The sequence below is a fragment of the Pinus tabuliformis genome, chromosome 7 (assembly GCF_031772625.1).
Source record: "Pinus tabuliformis cultivar Carrire ecotype Pingquan chromosome 7, CPIR1, whole genome shotgun sequence".
NCBI lineage: Eukaryota > Viridiplantae > Streptophyta > Pinopsida > Pinales > Pinaceae > Pinus > Pinus tabuliformis.
This window is the reverse complement of record NC_142293.1, coordinates 194,713,425-194,733,851: the sequence shown is the minus strand read 5'-3', so window position 1 is coordinate 194,733,851 and position 20,427 is coordinate 194,713,425. Positions and strand designations below refer to the sequence as shown.

The window sequence follows — 20,427 nt, the reverse complement described above, 5'->3', positions numbered from 1 at the left end:
TAAAGCCTCCTCTGGAGTCATGTGCCCCAAGGCACGATGCAGACTCCTGTTCTGCAAGTAAACAACTGTGTTGCAGGCCTATGACCACAAGAACAATGGCAACCCCTGATCATGTAACATGGCTTTGACAGCCCCTATGATGGATCTGTTCTTCCTCTCCGCAACCCCGTTTCACTGGGGGTTGTAACGAACAGTGAACTCCCTCCTAATGCCTGCCTCCACACAATAATCAACAAACTCTCCAAGGGTGTACTCTCCTCCATTGTCCGACCTCAGGGACTTGATCTTCCGACCTGTCTGTGTCTCCACAAGAGCTCTGAACTCCTGAAACCACTTGAAGACCTCACTCTTGGTCTTCAAGAAATAAATCCAGGTCCTCTTGGAGTGATCATCAATGAATAAAACATAGTACTCATATCCACTCAAGGAAACATGAGACATTCGACTGCTCACATCAGAATGAATCAAATCAAGTATCCCAGTCTCTCTGCTGTCACTGCTGTGAAAAGGGGATTTGGCAAACTTTCCCATCGCACAACCTGTGCAAGTATCAAAGTGATCAGTATTGAAATATGGCACACCTTTAGTGATCTCCCGCAATGTCCTCAAGGCTCCATGATACATATGTCCCATCCTGCGGTGCCAAATCTCACACAGCTTAGAACTGCTAGCTCTGCTGTCGGTACTACTGCTCAAAGGCAAAAGGGGCTGAAATGCAAAGTTGTACACCTATGCATGGCGTACATCTATCACTCTAGCTGAATCAGCTGGAGTGCCCCTGGGATACATCAACACCTGTCCTCCCCTGAAGAGTACCTCATATCCTATGTCCTCCAAAGCTGAGACGGATACGAGGTTCTTCCTCATCCCTGGCACATAAAGAACATCTCACACTTTCAAGGGAGGTTTAGACTCCCTCTGAAATGTCAGTGTTCCCACCCCGACTGCTCTAACAACTCTGTCATCACCGAGTACTACCTCAATATCAGTGCCACTCTCTGAAAGCCCTGAAAAGTACTTACGGACTCCTGTCATGTGACGTGAAGCCCCACTTTCCACATACCAAATACTTGAATATGCTCCACTAATCGAGGGAAAAGCATGCTCCCTCTGAACCTGTGTGGTAGGTGATCCTGCATTAGAGGACTCATACGTAGTGAACACAAACTCTTGGTCAAAATGACCTACAAAGTCCTCAATCTCTGTTGAAGCTGCCACGTCCTGGTTCTTCCCCTTCTTCTTCTTCTTCTCTAGACACACAACTGCATAGTGTCCCATCTTTTGACAATTCCAACACTTCACCTTTGAATAGTCCTTCTGTGTGTTCCCCTATTTACCTTTACCTTTGCCTTTGCCCCCACCACTGCTTGTTGAAGCCTGCGTCTTCCCTTTTCCTTTCTTTCCTCCTGCCACCAGTGCTACATCCTCATCCTGCTCAACTGGCTTGGCTGCCCCAAGCTGACCTTTCCTGATCTCTGTCTAAATGCAATCATCCCAAAACCTCTCCCATGTGGGAAGGGTCTCACGTGCACAAACCCCATCAGCAAAGTTCAACCATGAATGGGGGAGGCCATTCACTGCAATCCGCGCCAACTCAGTGGGTGGAATGGCCTCTCTAATCGCTGCCAACTCATCTCTCACATCAGCAATCTTTGTGAGATATCCAGCTGCACTATCATTACCCATCTTATTGTTTTTCAGCTTCTCCTTCAGGACCATCTTCCGGTTCACATTGGTAATCTGGTAGAGATTGTACAATGCTGTCCACATCTCATGGGCATTACTCTTTCCTCTCACATGAGGAATGCAATGGTCTTTGATTCCATCTAGAATCAACCTCTTACCCTTGTTGTTCTTTTTATTATAAGCTGTCAACTGAGTAGCATCATTAGGCACAACAACAGGGTTCTGTGTAGTATGCACCATGATATTCCAGAATTCTGCCTCCTCAAAGATACTCTGCATTCTCTCCTTCCAAACGCTGTAATTTGTATGCCCATCCAACCTATCCTCCACTCTCAATCCCAATGACATCCTGCTATCCTAAAACTGAAAAATAGCACTATTGTAGTAAAGATAAAACTGTTGTTTATGAAAAAATCAGCTTGCTCGGATTTTCTAAGTGAAAATTCAGCAGCTGTAATTTTTCCTTTTTCTGTCCCAAACTTCCCTTCAGCACTCAAGCTCTGATACCATGCAGAAATTTCTGTTTTCCCACCCTGGTTTTCAGTTTCACCCTATTTCTCCCATGTAGTTAAATTCCCTTTCCCATAACCATACATTTAACAAGCTGAAAAAATAAATATTGATGAAAACACAAATTCTGGAAATTTTACAGAATGCTGGAAATTGTAGAAATAAAAATAAGCAGTAATAAACAACCATTAAAACACATTTAAACACTGAGATTTTTTGGTCAACTTGACCCTGGAAAAACCCCTACAACTCTTGGGGAAAACCGGCTTGAGAGCTCTTCTTTATTTCTGAAAATTACCTTTTTACAGTGAGAAATATTCAGCAAAAAATCGGCAAGCAAATTTACAACTTATCTCTTTTCCCATGCCTCACGGCAAACTAGAAATTACAGCAAACAAGACAGCAATAAATGTTGTATAGCCTCCTCAATTTCGTGCCCACTTTCAACATTAAATGTTGTTGTACGACCAGCATTAAATGCATTGTACGACCCTCGTTTTGCATGCAGAAAAATCAGCAAACTGCAGCTCGATTTTTGTGCAAACCACTCGAAAATCGTGCCAAAATCTGCCTTTTACTGTGTGTTGAATCAATTGTACAAATCTGCTCAACTGCTATCTTGGAATGTGTGCCAAGATACTGTCTCCTTCTCCTCCCTGCTCAGAAATCTCTCTTGCTCTCTTGCTCTCCTTCTCCCAATCTGCTCATGAAATAATGTAATGACATTTTCCTCCTTTAATCTAAGCCCAAATGACTTTTGGGTGATCCAAGTGACTTTTGGATGATCCCTAAATCTAATGGCTAAAATAGATTAAGATCTAAGGCTGAGATTAAATGCTCATTTAAATCTCACTTTTTGTTTTTTAATTCACCCCACTTTAATAAAGACCCACTTAGTCATTTATTTCCAAAGTCACTTTTCCTTTCTAATTTTTCATTGACTTTATAAAAGTCACTTTAAAATTAGACTTAGTAACTTTATCACTTAAAGTCACTTTTAAATTAGATTTAACTTTATAAAATTATAAAGACACTTTAGGAGAAAAATTAAATTCTTTTGGACACTTTTCCCTAGGCCAAAGATCAAAACCTAAGGGAACCACCTGTCCTCCGGTACCAAATTTCAACACTCCCTCTTACCGAGGAAGGTGTTCCTCACCACACCCATCTTGTCTCTGAAGTAGAAATGCTTGCCCCATGGTAATGCTTTGGTAAGAATATCTGCAACCTGCTCATCAGTGGAAATATACTCAAGCTTCACAGCTCCCTTCTGAACATAGTCTCTGATGAAATGATATATGATCTCGATATGCTTTGACCTGTCATGAAACACTGGATTCTCCGTGAGTTTAATGCAACTATGATTATCACAGTAAATCACTAAAGGTCTCAACGGCTGACAAAATAAGCCAAATAACATCTTGCGAAGCCAGATAGCCTCACAACTAGCTAGAATGGCTGCCATATACTCTGCTTCCGGCTGAACCATGACACTACTGCTCAACCCAACCCGAAACAGCACCCTGAAGTGCTCTTCCTATCAGAAGCACAACTTGCCCAATCAGAATCAATGTATCCTGCCAATCTCACTCCATCTCCCTGCCTGTAGTACACACCATAATCCACTATTCCCTGCAAGTACCGCAAAATGTGTTTTGCACCCACCCAGTGAACCTTCCTAGGCTCACACATAAACTGACTCATCGTGTTGACTGAAAAACAGATATCTAGTCTAGCGTTGACCAAATACATCAAGGAACCAATCAGCCACCTGTACAATGTGGGATCCACCAACTCGAAATCCGAAGCATGAAGCTTTTCCAGTTGGTGATCATCGGTGTCGACATGGGTCTACAATCCTCCATGTGGAATCTGCTAAGGATGTCTACAATATACTTCCCCTGCCCCAGGAAGAAATGCCCCTCCTCTTGCCACACCTCCAAGCCCAAAAAGTAATGCATCAAGCCGATGTCCTTCATCTCAAACTCTGTCGCGAGATCTCTCTTGCAGTGCTCTATGAGTCTCTCTACACCTGTAATGACCAAGTCATCCACATACAACACCAAAATGAGAGGTTCCTCACCAATCACAATAAAGTAAAGGTTCGGATCTGCCTCACTCTTTGTGAAACCCATCCCCTACAAATATGTATCTATCCTGGAGTACCAAGCTCTGGGAGCTTGCTTCTAGCCATAAAGGGCCTTCTTCAGTCTGCACACATGGGACTCCTTCCCATGCACCTCAAAGCCCTGTGGCTGCTCAGTGTACACCTCCTCTTGTATGAAGCCATTGAGAAATGCGGTCTTCACATCCATCTGGTGGATCTTCCAACCCATCTCTGCTGCTATCGATATAATGGAATGGATCGAAGTATAACGAGCCATGGGAGCGAAGGTCTCCTCATAATCAACTCCCTCTACCTCGGCGAACCCTCTAACCACAAACCTTGTTTGAATTTCTAAATGCTGCCATCTGCAGCATGCTTTACCTTGTAAAGCCATTTGGAAGTAACCACGGATTTTCCCTCAGGCCTCGGCACCACCTCCCAAACATCATTCTTCATGATAGAAGAATACTTCTCTTGCATGGCCTCTCTCCAGACCTGCTGGCTAGCTGCCTCCTCTAGCTAGAAGGCTCAAAGTCAAGGATGCTGGTAACCATCGCCATATAGTTACAAAACCTCTCATGTGGTCTACTCTCTCTCACCGGCCTCTTTGGCTCAGCAACAGATGTGGCATCTCTCAAGGTGTCCTGAAGCCACTTGGGATTTCTCTTCCCTGAGCATGCTTCTGCGATAGGAGAATGAAACTCCTCCTCGTCATCACCATCAGTAGCCTGAATTCCTGACTGTTTGTCTGTTTTCCTCCTGCCTACACCTGAACCTGTAGAAGCTGAGGTACCGTGTGAACTGTCCATAAGTGGACTCCCTATTGAATTGCTTTATGAATTGCTCTGCATGCTGCTCAGAGCACCACCCCTCTGGCTTGGCGAGCCAGTGCTCACTGACGGACCTGACATCCTCATAGATGTACCTCCGGATCCTCCTGATCCCTGCCCACTGGATCCCTGCGACTGACTCAACTGCTGCTGAGGGTCTGGCTGATCCAGATACTCTAACTCCCGTGATCTCCTAAAGGCCCTGTCCTCCTCGAACTTCACATCCCGTCTGACAACAACTCTCTGTGCAGGTATGTAAATCCGAAAGGCCTTTGAGGTCTCACGGTAGCCAACAAAGATATCCTTCTCTGCGGTGGGCTCTAGTTTGGTCCTCTTCTCCTTGGGTATATAGGAGTATGTAATGCATCCAAAGATATGAAGATGACCAATATCAGGCTTCTTCCCAGAGAAAGCCTCCTCCAGAGTCATGTGCCCCTAGGCACGATGCAGACTCCTGTTCTGCAAGTAAACAATTGTGTTGCAAGCCTCTACCCACAAGAACAATGGCAACCCCTGATCATGTAACATGGATTTGGCAGCCCCTATGATGGATCTATTCTTCCTCTCCACAACCCCATTCTGCTGGGGGTTGTAAGGAATAGTGAACTCCCTCCTAATGCCTGCCTCCACACAATAATCAACAAACTCTCCAAGGGTGTACTCTCCTCCATTGTCCGACCTCAGGGACTTGATCTTCCGACCTGTCTCTATCTCCACAAGAGCTCTGAACTCCTGAAACCACTTGAAGACCTCACTCTTGGTCTTCAAGAAATAAATCTAGGTCCTCCTGGAGTGATCATCGATGAATAAAACATAATACTCATATCCACTCAAGGAAACATGAGACATCTGACCACTCACATCAGAATGAATCAAATCAAGTATCCAAGTCGCTCTGCTATCACTGCTGGGAAAAGGGGATTTGGAAAACTTTCCCATCGCACAACCTGTGCAAGTATCAAAGTGATCGGTACTAAAATTTGGCACACCTTTAGTGATCTCCCGCAATGTCCTCAAGGCTCCATGATACATATGTCCCATCCTGCGGTGCCAAATCTCACATAGCTTAGAACTACTAGCTTTGCTGTTGGTACTACTGCTCAATGCCAAAAGGGCCTGAAATGCAAAATTGTACACCTTTGCATGGCGTACACCTATCAATCTAGCTGAATCAGCTGGAGTGCCCCTGGGATACATCAACACCTGTCCTCCCCTAAAGAGTACCTCATATCCTCTGTCCTCCAAAGCTGAGACGGATATCAGGTTCTTCCTCATCCTTGGCACATAAAGAACATCTCACACTTTCAAGGGAGGTTTGGACTCCCTCTGAAATGTCAGTGTCCCCACCCCGACTGCTCGAACAACTCTGTCATCACCGAGTACTACCTCAATATCAGTGCCACTCTCTGAAAGCTCTGAGAATTACTCACGGACTTCTGTCATGTGACGTGAAGCCCCACTGTCCACATACCAAATACCTTAAGATGCTCCGCTAATCGAGGGAAAAGCATGCTCCCTCTGAACCTGTGTGGCAGGTGATCCTGCACTAGAGGACTCACACGTAGTGAACGCAAACTCTCGGTCAAAATGACCTGCAAAGTCCTCAATCTCTGCTGAAGCTGCCATGTTCTGGTTCTTCCCCTTCTTCTTCTTCTTCTCTGGACACACGGCTGCATAGTGTCCTATCTTTTGATAATTCCAACACTTCACCTTGGAATAGTCCTTCTGTGTGTTCCCCTATTTACCTTTACGTTTTCCTTTGCCCCCACCACTGCTTGTGGAAGCCTGCTTCTTCCCTTTGCCTTTCTTTCCTCCTGCCACCAGTGCTACATCCTCATCCTGCTCAACTGGCTTGGCTTCCCCAAGCTGACCTTTCTTGATCTCTGTCTGAATGCAATCATCCCAAAACCTCTCCCATGTGGGAAGGGTCTCACGTGCACAAACCCCATCAGCAAAGTTCAACCATGAACAGGGGAGGCCATTCACTGCAATCCGCACCAACTCAGTGGGTGGAATGGCCTCTCCAATCACTGCCAACTCATCTCTCACATCAGTAATCTTTGTGAGATATCCATATGCACTATCATTACCCATCTTAATGTTCTTCAGCTTCTCCTTCAGGACCATCTTCCGGTTCTCATTGGTACTCTGGTAGAGATTGGACAATGTTGTCCACATCTCATGGGCATTACTCTTTCCTCTCAAATGAGCAATGCAATGGTTTTTGATTCCGTCTAGAATCAACCTCTTACCCTTGTTGTTCTTTTTATTATAAGCTTTCGACTGAGTAGCATCAGTAGGCACAACGACAGGGTTCTATGTGGTATGCACCATGATATCCCAGACTTCTGCCTCCTCAAAGATACTCTGCATTCTCTCCTTCCAAACACTGTAATTTGTATGCCCATACAACCTAACCTCCACCCTCAATCCCAATGACATCCCGCTATCCTAAAACTGAAAAATAGCACTGTTGTAGTAAAGATAAAACTGTTGTTTATGAAAAACTCAGCTTGCTCAGATTTTCTAAGTGAGAAATCAGCAGCTGTAATTTTTCCTTTTGCTGTCCCAAACCGCCCTTCAACACTCAAGCTCTAATACCATGTAGAAATTTCTGTTTTCCCACCCCGGTTATCAGTTTCACCTTATTTCTCCCATGTAGTTAAATGCCCTTCCCATAACCATAAATTTAACAAGCTGAAAAAATAAATATTGCTGAAAACACAAATTCTGGAAATTTTACAGAATGCTGAAAATTGTAGAAATAAAAATCAACAGTAATAAACAGCCATTAAAACACATTTAAACACTAAGATTTTTGGTCAACTTGACCCTGGAAAAACCCCATACAACTCTTGGGGAAAACCAGTTTGAGAGCTCTTCTTTATTTCTGAAAATTGCCTTTTTAAAGTGAGAAATATTCAGCAAAAAATCAGCAATGCAAATTTACAACTTATCTCTTTTCCCATGCCTCACAGCAAACTAGAAATTACAGCAATCAGGATAGCAATAAATGTTTTACGGCCTCCTCGATTTTCATTCCCAATTTCAGCATTAAATGCTGTTGTACGGCCACCATTAAATGCGTTGTACGGCCCTCGTTTTGCGTGCAGAAAAATCAGTAAACAGCTCCTCGATTTTTGTGCAAACCACTCCTCGAAAATCGTGCCAAAATCTGCCTTTCACTGTGTGCTGAATCAGCTGTACAAATCTGCTCAATTGCTGCCTTGGAATGTGTGCCAAGTCGGTGTCTCCTTCTCCTCTCTGCTCAGAAATCTCTCTTGCTCTCTTGTTTTGCTTCTCCCAATCTACTCATGAAAGAATGAAATGGCCTTTTCCTCATTTTCCTCCTTTAATCTAACCCCAAGTGACTTTTGGGTGATCCAAGTGACTTTTGGGTGATCACTAAATCCAATGGCTGAAATAGATTGAGATCTAAGGCTGAGATTAAATGATCATTTAAATCTCACTTTTTGTTTTTCAATTCACCCCACTTTAATAAAGACCCACTTAGTCATTTATTTCCAAAGTCACTTTTCCTTTCTAATTTTTCATTGACTTTATAAAAGTCACTTTAAAATTAGACTTAGTAACTTTATCACTTAAAATCACTTTTAAATTAGATTTAACTTTATAAAATTATAAAGTTACTTTAGGAGAAAAATTAAATTCTTTTGGACACTTTTCCCTAGGCCAAAGATCAAAGCCTAAAGGAACCACTTGTCCTCTGGTACCAAAATTCAACACTCCCTCTTACCGAGGAAGGTGTTCCTCACCACACCCATCTTGTCTCTGAAGTAGACATGCTTGCCCCATGGTAATGCTTTGGTAAGAATATCTGCAACCTGCTCATCGGTGGAAATATACTCAAGCTTCACAACTCCTTTCTAAACATAGTCTCTGATGAAATGATATCTGATCCCGATATGCTTTGACCTGTCATGAAACACTGGATTCTCCATGAGTTTAATGAAACTCTGATTATCACAGTAAATCACTGAAGGTCTCAACGGCTTACCAAATAAGCCAAACAACATCTTGCAAAGCCAGATAGCCTCACAACTAGCTAGACTGGCTGCCATATATGTTGCTTCCGCTGAACTCAGTGCTACTAACTGCTGCTTCTGGCTGAACCATGACACTACTGCTGAACCTAACCCAAAACAGCACCCTCAAGTGCTCTTCCTCTCAGAAGCACAACCTGCCTAATCAGAATCAGTGTATCCTACCAATCTCACTCCATCTCCCTGCCTGTAGTCCAGACCATTATCCACTGTCCCCCGCAAGTACCGCAAAATGTGTTTTGCACCCACCCAATGAACCTTCTTAGGCTCACACATAAACTGACTCATTGTTTTGACTGTAAAACAAATATCTGGTCTAGTTTTGACCAAATACATCAAGGAACTAATTAGTTGCCTATACAATGTGTGATCCACCAACTCGGAATCCGAAGCATGAAGATTATTCGAGTTGGTGATCATCGGTGTCGACATGGGTCTACAATCCTCCATGTGGAATCTGCTAAGGATGTCCACAATATACTTCCCCTACCCCAGGAAGAAATTCCCCTCCTCCTGCCACACTTCCAAGCCCAAAAAGTAATGCATCAAGCCGATGTCCTTCATCTCAAACTCCGTCGCAAGATGTCTCTTGTAGTGCTCTATGAGTCTCTCTGCACCTGTAATGACCAAGTCATCCACATACAGCACTAGAATGAGAGGCTCCTCACCAATAACAATAAAGTAAAGGTTCGGATCTCCCTCACTCTTTGTGAAACCCATCCCCTACAAATATGTATCTATCTTGGAGTACCAAGCTCTGGGAGCTTGCTTCAGGCCATAAAGGGCCTTCTTCAGTCTGCACACATGGGACTCCTTCCCATGCACCTCAAAGCCGTGTGGCTGCTCAGTGTACACCTCCTCTTGTATGAAGCCATTGAGAAATGCGGTCTTCACATCCATCTGGTGGATCTTCCAACCCATCTCTGCTGCTATCGATATAATGGAGCGAATCGAAGTATATCGAGCCATGTGAGTGAAGGTCTCCTCATAATCAACTCCCTCTACCTGGGAGAACCCTCTAGCCACAAACCTTGCTTTGAATTTCTCAATGCTGCCATCTGCAGCATGCTTTACCTTGTAAAGCAATCTGGAAGTAACCACGGATTTGCCCTCAGGCCTCAGCACCACCTCCCAAACATCATTCTTCACGATAGAAGAATACTCCTCCTACATGGCCTCTCTCCAGACCTGCTGGCTAGCTGCCTCCTCATAGCTAGAAGGCACAGGGTCAAAGATGTTGGTAACCATCGCCATATAGCTACAAAACCTCTTAGGTGGTCTACTCTTTCTGACCGGCCTCTTCGGCTCAGCAACAGATGTGGCATCTCTCAAGGTGTCCTGAAGCCACTTGGCCTTTCTCTTCCCTGAGCATGCTTCTCCCATAGGAGAATGAAACTCCTCCTCCTCATCACCATCAGTAGCTTGAACTCCTGATTGTCTGTCTGTTGTCCTCCTGCCTGCACCTAAACCTGTAGAAGCTGAGGTACCGTGTGAATCGTCCATCAGTGGACTCCCTAGTGAACTACTCTACATGCTTCCCTGAGCACCACCCCTCTGGCTCGGCGAGCCACTGCTCACTGACGGGCCTGACATCCTCATAGATGTACCTCCGGATCCTCCTAATCCCTGCCCACTGGATCCCTGCGACTGACACAACTGCTGTTGAGGGTCTGGCTGATCCAGATACTCTAACTCCCGTGACCTCCTAAAGTCCCTGTCCTCCTCCTCGAACTTCACATCCCATCTGACAACAACTCTCCTCTGTGCAGGAATGTAAATCCTAAAGGCCTTTGAGGTCTCACTGTAGCCCACAAAGATACCCTTCTCTGCGGTGGGCTCTAGTTTGTTCCTCTTCTCCTTGGGTATATAAGAGTATGTAATGCATCCAAAGATATGAAGATGACCAATATCAGGCTTCTTCCCAGAGAAATCCTCCTCTGGAGTCATGTGCCCCAAGGCATGATGCAGACTCATGTTCTGCAAGTAAACAGTTGTGTTGCAGGCCTCTGCCCACAAGAACAATGGCAACCCCTGATCATGTAACATGGCTTTGGTAGCCCCTATGATGGATTTGTTCTTCCTCTCCACAACCCTATTCTGCTGGGGGTTGTAAGGAACATTGAACTCCCTCCTAATGCCTGCCTCTACACAATAATCAACAAAATCTCCAAGGATGTACTCTCCTCCATTGTCCGACCTCACGGACTTGATCTTCCAACCTCTCTGTGTCTCCACAAGAGCTCTGAACTCCTGAAACCGCTTGAAGACCTCACTCTTGGTCTTCAAGAAATAAATACGGGTCCTCCTAGAGTGATCATCAATGAATAAAACATAGTACTCATATCCACTCAAGGAAACATGAGACATCCGACCGCTCACATCAGAATGAATCAAATCAAGTATCCCAGTCGCTCTGCTGTCACTGCTGCGAAAAGGGGATTTGGCAAACTTGCCCATCGCACAACCTCTGCAAGTATCAAAGTGATCAGTACTGAAATCTGGCACACCGATAGTGATCTGCCGCAATGTCCTCAAGGATCCATGATACATATGTCCCATCCTGCGGTGCCAAATCTCACACAGCTCAAAACTACTAGCTCTGTTGTCAGTACTACTGCTTAATGCCAAAAGGGGATGAAATGCAAACTTGTACACCTTTGCATGGCATACACCTATCACTCTAGCTGAATCAGCTGGAGTGCCCCTGGGATACATCAACACCTGTCCTCCCCTGAAGAGTACCTCATATCGTTTGTCCTCCAAAACTGAGACGGATATGAGGTTCTTACTCATCCCTGGCACATAAAGAGCATCTCACACTTTCAAGGGAGGTTTGGACTCCCTCTGAAATGTCAGTGTCACCACCCCGACTGCTATAACAACTCTGTCATCACCGAGTACTACCTCAATATCAGTGCCACTCTCTGAAAGCTCTGAGAAATACTCACGGACTCCTGTCATGTGACATGAAGCCCCACTGTCCACATACCAGATACCTGAAGATGCTCCGCTCATCGAGGGAAAAGCATGCTCCCTCTGAACATGTGTGGCATGTGATCCTGCACTAGAGTACTCACACGTAATGAACGCAAACTCCCGGTCAAAACGACCTGTAAAGTCCTCAATATCTGCTGAAGTTGCCACGTCCTGGTTCTTCCCCTTCTTCTTCTTCTTCTGTGGACACACAACTGCATAGTGTCCCATCTTTTGACAATTCCAACACTTCACCTTGGAATAGTCTTTTTGTGTGTTCCCCTGTTTACCTTTACCTTTGCCTTTGCCCCCACCACTGTTTGTGGAAGCCTACTTCTTCCCTTTGCCTTTGTTGCCTCCTGCCACCAGTGCTACATCCTCATCCTGCTCAACTGGCTTGGCTACCCCAAGCTGACCTTTTCTGATCTCTGTCTGAATGCAATCATCCCAAAACCTCTCCCATGTGTGAAGGGTATCACGTGCACAAACCCCATCAGCAAAGTTCAACCATGAATGGGGGAGGCCATTCACTGCAATTCGCACCAACTCAGTGGGTGGAATGGCCTCTCCAATCGCTGCCAACGCATCTCTTACATCAGTAATCTTTGTGAGATATCTAGCTGCACTATCATTACCCATATTAATGTTCTTCAGCTTCTCCTTCAGGACCATCTTCCGGTTCTCATTGGTACTCTGGTAGAGATTGGACAATGCTGTCCACATCTCATGGGCATTGCTCTTTCCTCTCACATGAGGAATGCAATGGTCTTTGATTCCGTCTAGAATCAACCTCTTACCGTTGTTGTTCTTTTTATTAAAAGCTGTCAACTAAGTAGCATCAATAGGCACAACAATAGGGTTCTGTGTGGTATGCACCATGATATCACAGACTTCTGCCTCCTCAAAGATACTCTGCATTCTGTCCTTCCAAACGTTGTAATTTGTATGCCCATCCAACTATCCTCCACTCTTAATCCCAATGACATCCTGCTATCCTAAAACTGAAAAATAGCACTATTGTAGTAAAGATAAAACTGTTGTTTATGAAAAAATCAGCTTGCTGGGATTTTCTAAGTGAAAAATCAATAGCTGTAATTTTTCCTTTTACTATCACAAACTGCCCTTCAGCACTCAAACTCTGATACCATGCAGAAATTTCTGTTTTCCCACCCCGGTTTTTAATTTTACCTTATTTCTCCCATGTAGTTAAATTCCCTTTCCCATAACCATACATTTAACAAGTTGAAAAAATAAATATTTCTGAAAACACAAATTCTGGAAATTTCACAAAATGCTGGAAATTGCAGAAATAAAAATCAGCAGTAATAAACAACCATTAAAACACATTTAAACACTGAGATTTTTGGTCAACTTGACCCTGGAAAAACCCTCTACAACTCTTGGGGAAAACCAGTTTGAGAGCTCTTCTTTATTTCTGAAAATTACCTTTTTACAGTGAGAAATATTTAGCAAAAAATCAGCAAGCAAATTTACAACTTATCTCTTCTCCCATGCCTCATAGCAAACTAGAAATTATAGCAAATAGGACAACAATAAATGTTGTATGGCCTCCTCGATTTTCGTGTCAATTTTCAGCATTAAATGCTATTGTACGACCAGCATTAAATGCGCTCTACGGCCCTCGTTTTGCATGCAAAAAAATCAGAAAACTGCTTCTTGATTTTTGTGCAAACCACTCCTCGAAAATCGTGCCAAAATCTGCCTTTCACTGTGTGTTGAATCAGCTGTACAAATCTGCTCAACTGCTACCTTGGAATGTGTGCCAAACTGCTGTCTCCTTCTCCTCCCTGCTCAGAAATCTCTCTTTCTCTCTTACTCTCCTTCTCCGAATCTGCTCATGAAAGAATGAAATGACATTTTCCTCCTTTTCCTCATTTAATCTAACCCCAAGTGACTTTGGGTGATCCCAGTGACTTTTGGGTGATCCCTAAATCCAATGGCTGAAATAGATTGAGATCTAAGGCTGAGATTAAATGCTCATTTAAGTCTCACTTTTTATTTTTTAATTCACCCCACTTTAATAAAGACACGCTTAGTCATTTATTTCCAAAGTCACTTTTCCTTTCTAATTTTTCATTGACTTTATAAAAGTCACTTTAAAATTAGACTTAGTAACTTTATCACTTAAAGTCACTTTTAAATTAGATTTAACTTTATAAAATTATAAAGTCACTTTAGGAGAAAAATTAAATTCTTTTGGACACTTTTCCCTAGGCCAAAGATCAAAGCCTAAGGGAACCACGTGTCCTCTGGTACCAAATTTCAACAAATTTTTGACTTCAAGCTTGAACCAACTTTTTTTATTTGAGCCCCTGAACGAAGTTGCGTTACCTCAACCAAGGAATCATCACCACTTAATTTTCTTCCTAGTTGTCGTTACCTTGAGAAATACTGATAAATTTCCCCTCCTCCATCTTCATTTAAATACCTTTCAGTAAATTTAAAAAAAAATAATAAAATTATTTCCCATTCCTTTACCATCCAAGAAACGTTCCCTTTTATCAAGATCTCCTTTCTTGATTTCATCAATTAGCCCTGGCTACATATATGTCTCTATCTTTTGGGAGCGCAGATTTTCTGTTGTGTTGTCAGTGTCAGATATGGAAAAACGGTGCTCTTGATTTTGGCGTGCATCTGCATATCATCTCATTCTCGTTTAAGTTTGCATGCATGCCGCTCATCATGGCTTCTCTGCTACCTTTTCCACTATCGTATCCACTAAACGCAGACCTCACTGGATACCACGCTGTATGTTCATAACTTCCCCGTGCGTTCTGAGTAGCGGTTAAGCCTATATGTGCATCCTTATTCCGAATTAGCGGAAATCAAGAATCAGTTTTTGAACTGATTCGTAACTCTTTTTAAAAATTACTATTTACTCAATTGATTAATTTTACACTTAGTTATTTTAGTGATGTTACAGGTGTTTTCGGGGACATTGTCCAAAAAGTGTATATGTGTGTGTTCTCTCGTTTGTCGTATTTAGTTTTCATAGTATTTATTTTGTGTATCCTGGAGTGTAAATATTTTGATATTTTTTTGTAGAAAACTGCAAGTAATTTGTTCAAGTAATTAACAAATAAGAGAAACCTATTTTTCACAAATATATCTTCCAAGCTCGTATTTAGATGGTGCAGAACACCGAGCATCATGTAGATAAGTGGTGTGGATTAGCATCAACCAAAAACAACAATATAGAATCCATTGGTTTACTCGTTGTGGAACTAATACTAGAGATGAAGCTATTGCACTATGAGGATTATTATGGTTAGCAAAATACCTAAATATTCTAAGGTTGCAGATCTATGGGGACTCACAAGCCATTATCAAACACTTGATGAGAATTTCTAATAGCCATCCACATTTACAGGGTTGGCTTAGGAACATTCAATATCTTAAAGGAACTTTCAAAAATATTACCACCGAGCATATCCACCCAAAATCTAATACCAGTGTTGATGACATGTCAAAGCTAAGCATTTAGGATCTAGTGGAAGCATGCATATCACACTGAGGTTGGACAACTACAATATGAATGTGGGCTCCATGTCACTCCTTCGATGTTCATGGTTTATGTTCCTCACACTTTGGTCAACTTCAACACCATAGTTGCTCTTGGCATTTGCTTTTCTATGTTCAACTTTGGCGAGACTTATGATACAACATTTGTGGTTATCATTTTTGGTGCTCATAGATAAGCACATGAGTTTGAATACTTTATTTTTTCTCAATATATCTCCTATGAGGTGGACTCCATATATTGTTACATACATGACATGATGTACTTGTTTTTAAGCTTTTAATATTAACTACTAATGAATATAACCAAGAAATTAATATTAATTATTACCTCGCACCTATCCTTAAGAAAAGAACCTTTCAATAAAGTGAGACATTTTTTAGTTTATCCAGTTTCACTATCATAAATTTTTAAAATAATTATTTTACACAAAAAAATTCATTTATTTTATTATTCTTCACAAAACAATTTACCCATACATATAATTCCCAATGTATTTAAGCATATTCAAAATTATAATAATTCAAATTTTCATAGCAAAATTACAATAATTCAAATTCTCACAACATACTTTGTTTATATTGTTGAAAAGTATCATATTCCTAACTTTTACCATGGCCAATACTACCAACGATATTGTGTCAATAGATTTTCATTGCCAATACGACTAAGTAGACGTTCTCGTAGAAATTGAGATCATTCTGAAATAAAATTGGTGTAAACCGAAATTGCACTCATTCTGAAATAAAATTTGTAAAGTAGGGCTATCATTCCGAATCTCATAATAGACTCATGATTTTGGTATGGTTGCATTTAAGAAAAAGGAAAGATGGCATTTTTTTAATTTAATTATTAATTAGACTATATAATAAAAAAAGCATAACATTTGACATAAAATTGTTATAAAGTATTTTAATTTTTATTCTAATACTATATATTTACATTTGTATTATTTGTATTAAATTTTTTATAATTTATTTTTTTAAGATTTGAAGAGTATAATTGTTATATGCTATATGTTTGTTATATGATTGTATTTAATAAATTTTATTTTTAGTTTAATAATTTATATAATTTTAGTGTTTCTAATATTTTTACAAATATTGAATTTATTTGTATATTTAAAAAACACATTAAATCATAAAAATAGACAATTTCATTAAAAAATTATATTATAATTTTTATTAAAAGAGAAAATTCTCAAAATTAAACTGCTCCAAAATTTTAACAAGAAAATACATTAAAATTATCATAATTTAGACTGATTTGAGCCTGGAATTATAACATACTAAAAAAAACTTATACTTTTCCTCAACCAAACATTGAGCTAATTGAACCAAATAAACATAAAAATGTAGGGTTAATTTTAAAACTTAATAATAAAGAAATTACAATGGTTCCACTTTAAACCTGAAAAAGAAAACCACATAAACATAAAAGTTAAACCTGAAAATGTAAGGTTAATTTTAAAACTTAATAATAAAGAAATTACAATTAACCCGCTTTAAACCTGAAAAAAAATTATTGTTAATTTTAAAACTTAATAATAAAGAAATTACAATTAACCCACTTTAAACCTGAAAAAAAAAAAAAGTTCTTGTTAATTTTAAGAATTAATAATATAGAAATTATGATAAAAATATTTGGCAGAGCACATATTATAAAAGCATCTAAGGCCACTTGTTTATTTCATGACACGGCCAGTTAATTCATTTTATTTGTGGATAAAATTAAGTGGCCTCATAGAGCCAACTAATTCACACAAACTGATTGAGGTACTCGTCAATGGTAGCGCATTTTACTTCTGGGAATAATTCAGTAGCCTGCACCCCATTGGGTCCCATTTCACAATGTTCTTGATTGCCTTCCACAAAAGTTGAGTAGTGAAGACATAACAAAAAATCCCCAGTGTCTGGAACAACATATTTTTTACCACCATCAGACAGTTAACATTAAAATGAATTAATTTTACTACCATCAAACAGTTCACATTAAAATAAAATAAAATTATATGATACTTTTCAGCAGAAATCCTTACTTTACCATGCCAATTGAAATATATCAGTGAACAGTGAGTGTCCTGGAAGTACTGACCTTGAATGGATTTGACGATCTGCTCTTCAGGTACATAGACCTTATCGAGGGTCTTGCCAATTTTGTTCTCCCATAAACCCACAAGTTCATTCATGGACAAAATGTTAGTAGCAGGTCTCATGTATAGAGTCTTGTTTAAAGTTCTAGGATCATCCACTGCTTTTATTGTGTATGTTGCAGCGTCATCACCAACCGGGAACACAGCTGTATATTCACAAGATAATCACATCCAAGATTTACATTTCTTGAAATTGTCTTTCCAATTAATCATATGCGTAGATTTTAAACCAAATAATATGATTATAAGTAATTTGATTTTCATCCTAATCCATATTCCAAAATTTAGAATTAGTTAAAAAAATATCATCACTTTTCAAAAATTTACAAGAAAAATTAATGATCCTCAGACCTTTCACATTTCCATTTCCAAGAATGACAACTTTGTCCCTTGGAGGGGCTGTAAGTCCAGTCTGTCCCAGGGTTGGAACGAAATGCCCTGCAAAATAGTAGCAGGCTATATATGTGTAGGGAATGCCTTCTGCTTCAATTGTCCGACGGAGTTTGGCTTTTAGCTGGAACATACTCTTTACAGGCTCCAACCCTATTTCTTCTTCCTCAACAGTCCCGAACTCAGATGGCAAAAACCTCTGTATCATCATGTAAAATACCATACCATACCCAACCCAACCGGATATCAAATTTTCCATTCATTAAAATATGGTAAGGAGATTATATTATCTATCAAGCAAACAAATCCAATGCATAGCTGTTTCAGAGCAGCTCTTGATACCTTAATAGTGCCAACCTCTTTGATAGCATTGATAATACTGAACTGATCTGCTAGCTGCGCTGCGCCTACTGTGGAGATCACTACATCCACCAACTTAATTGCCTCCAGTAGGCTTGTGTAATCGTCCAGAGATCCCTGTAGCACATTGAATTTTCTAATGTGAAACTGATCATAGGATTAAATTTTGGTCATCACAACATGATTACTTCATAGAATAGCAGTGGGTTTGAAAACAATTAAGAGATTCATGAGATTACCTGGACTAGAGTTATTCCTGAGGCCTTGAAGGACTCGAGGAGCTGGGCTTTCTCAGGATTAGAAGCCGTGGATTCTCTGACCAGAACAAATGTGGGATGGCCATTAGCAATACTGGCTTTCGCAATATAGCGACCAATGGAACCTGTTGCACCAATTATGAGAATCCTGCTGCTCGCCATATCGTTTTCCGATCAAAGGATTTTAGTTTTTTGAGAATGCCAAGGTTGTGTGCTATTAATAGGCAGAGTGGTCTGTAACAATTTTGTTTTGAAAAGAAATTTTAGGAAATTTAGATTACAGCAATTAAGTTTTATGAAATTTTTATTAAAATTTTGACTCAAATTTCGTATAAATTTTAGGAAATTTAAATTATAATAATTAAATATTTTTTGTTATAGTATAAATCCATTTCAACTATAAAAGAATTTCAACTAAACTACACTACACTAACTAGATTACACCCACTTTAGACCTCTGTAATAGAAAACAATATTAAATAAAAAGAAGACTGATACCAAACCTGGTGACATCATGAGAGGAACACTGGTGGTCTTCACAGCGTTGCTGTGATGGTGCTATTCAAGATACTGTTTGGCAAGAAAAGAAATATATTTTAATTTGTTTTACTAGTGTGATAATGAGTTCCTATATTATGATGTTATTATTATTAATTTTTTAATGTGGTTTTAAACCTGAAAACATTGAATCGTAACATTTCTATCTAATTATAGTATGATAATATTAGGAGCAGACTTCTAATTTGTTTAGCTTACTGTGACATATTATTGGTCATCCATGACGTCATTATTTTTGTATTGTGCCTTTAACCCAAAAAAAAGTTATAACATTTGTGTGTAAATTTCAACACATGGAAAATATATACATGTGGAATTTTATACTTTTAAGTTATAAGATTTCTAAAATCTAACGTATCCAAGGTATATGGTATATACATGTATGTGGTATATACATGTATGTGGAGTTTTATACTTTTCTAATATAATTAATTTTTCAATTAATAAAAATTATAATTTTTTTAAATAAATTAGTTTTATTAAAAAAATTTATAAAAAATATAATCCTAATATTTTTTATTTTTATTTTATTTTTAAGAAGGTTTGTTTTATATTTGGTCTTATACCTATGAGAGTGGGTTGGGAGAGAATAATGGGTTAAGATTCTCTTTATCCCATTTTTGTTAAGTAACATGAGGGTGGGGTGAGAGGAATATTGGTCAATATTCTCATCATTCATGTTTTGGGTAAGTATTACTTTCATCTCTATAGTCATGAGAGTGGGGATATGAGGAAATGTTGTGCCAATAATGACTTCTCTCATTTTGGGCTAATATTGTGACCCCACTGCACCTCATCCCCAACCTCATAAGAGTGCCATTGGAACCAAATATTCCAATGGATGAATTTATTGGCCCAATATTTCCTTCCACCATTACCCTTATGCTACCCAATATTTCTCCCTTACCCCATTCTCATGTCATTCAATATTCCTCCCATGGCCATATATGTTTTACTCAAATTTTCCTTCCCACCCTCATGCATGTTTCACCCAATATT

The 20,427-nt window shown here is 40.1% G+C and overlaps 1 protein-coding gene across 1 annotated transcript; it reads right to left on the bottom strand.

The window, feature by feature from the left end:
* Positions 1 to 17,371: 17,371 nt before the first annotated feature.
* Positions 17,372 to 19,082, bottom strand: LOC149246524 (phenylcoumaran benzylic ether reductase IRL1-like). Its single transcript, XM_089455708.1, has 5 exons — positions 18,853 to 19,082; positions 18,596 to 18,730; positions 18,215 to 18,452; positions 17,806 to 18,009; positions 17,372 to 17,623 (listed from the first exon to the last, which is right to left on the bottom strand). Exons 1-5 carry the CDS (start codon positions 19,030 to 19,032, stop codon positions 17,469 to 17,471), a joined length of 912 nt encoding a protein of 303 aa, XP_089311834.1. The 5' UTR covers positions 19,033 to 19,082; the 3' UTR covers positions 17,372 to 17,468.
* Positions 19,083 to 20,427: the final 1,345 nt, after the last annotated feature.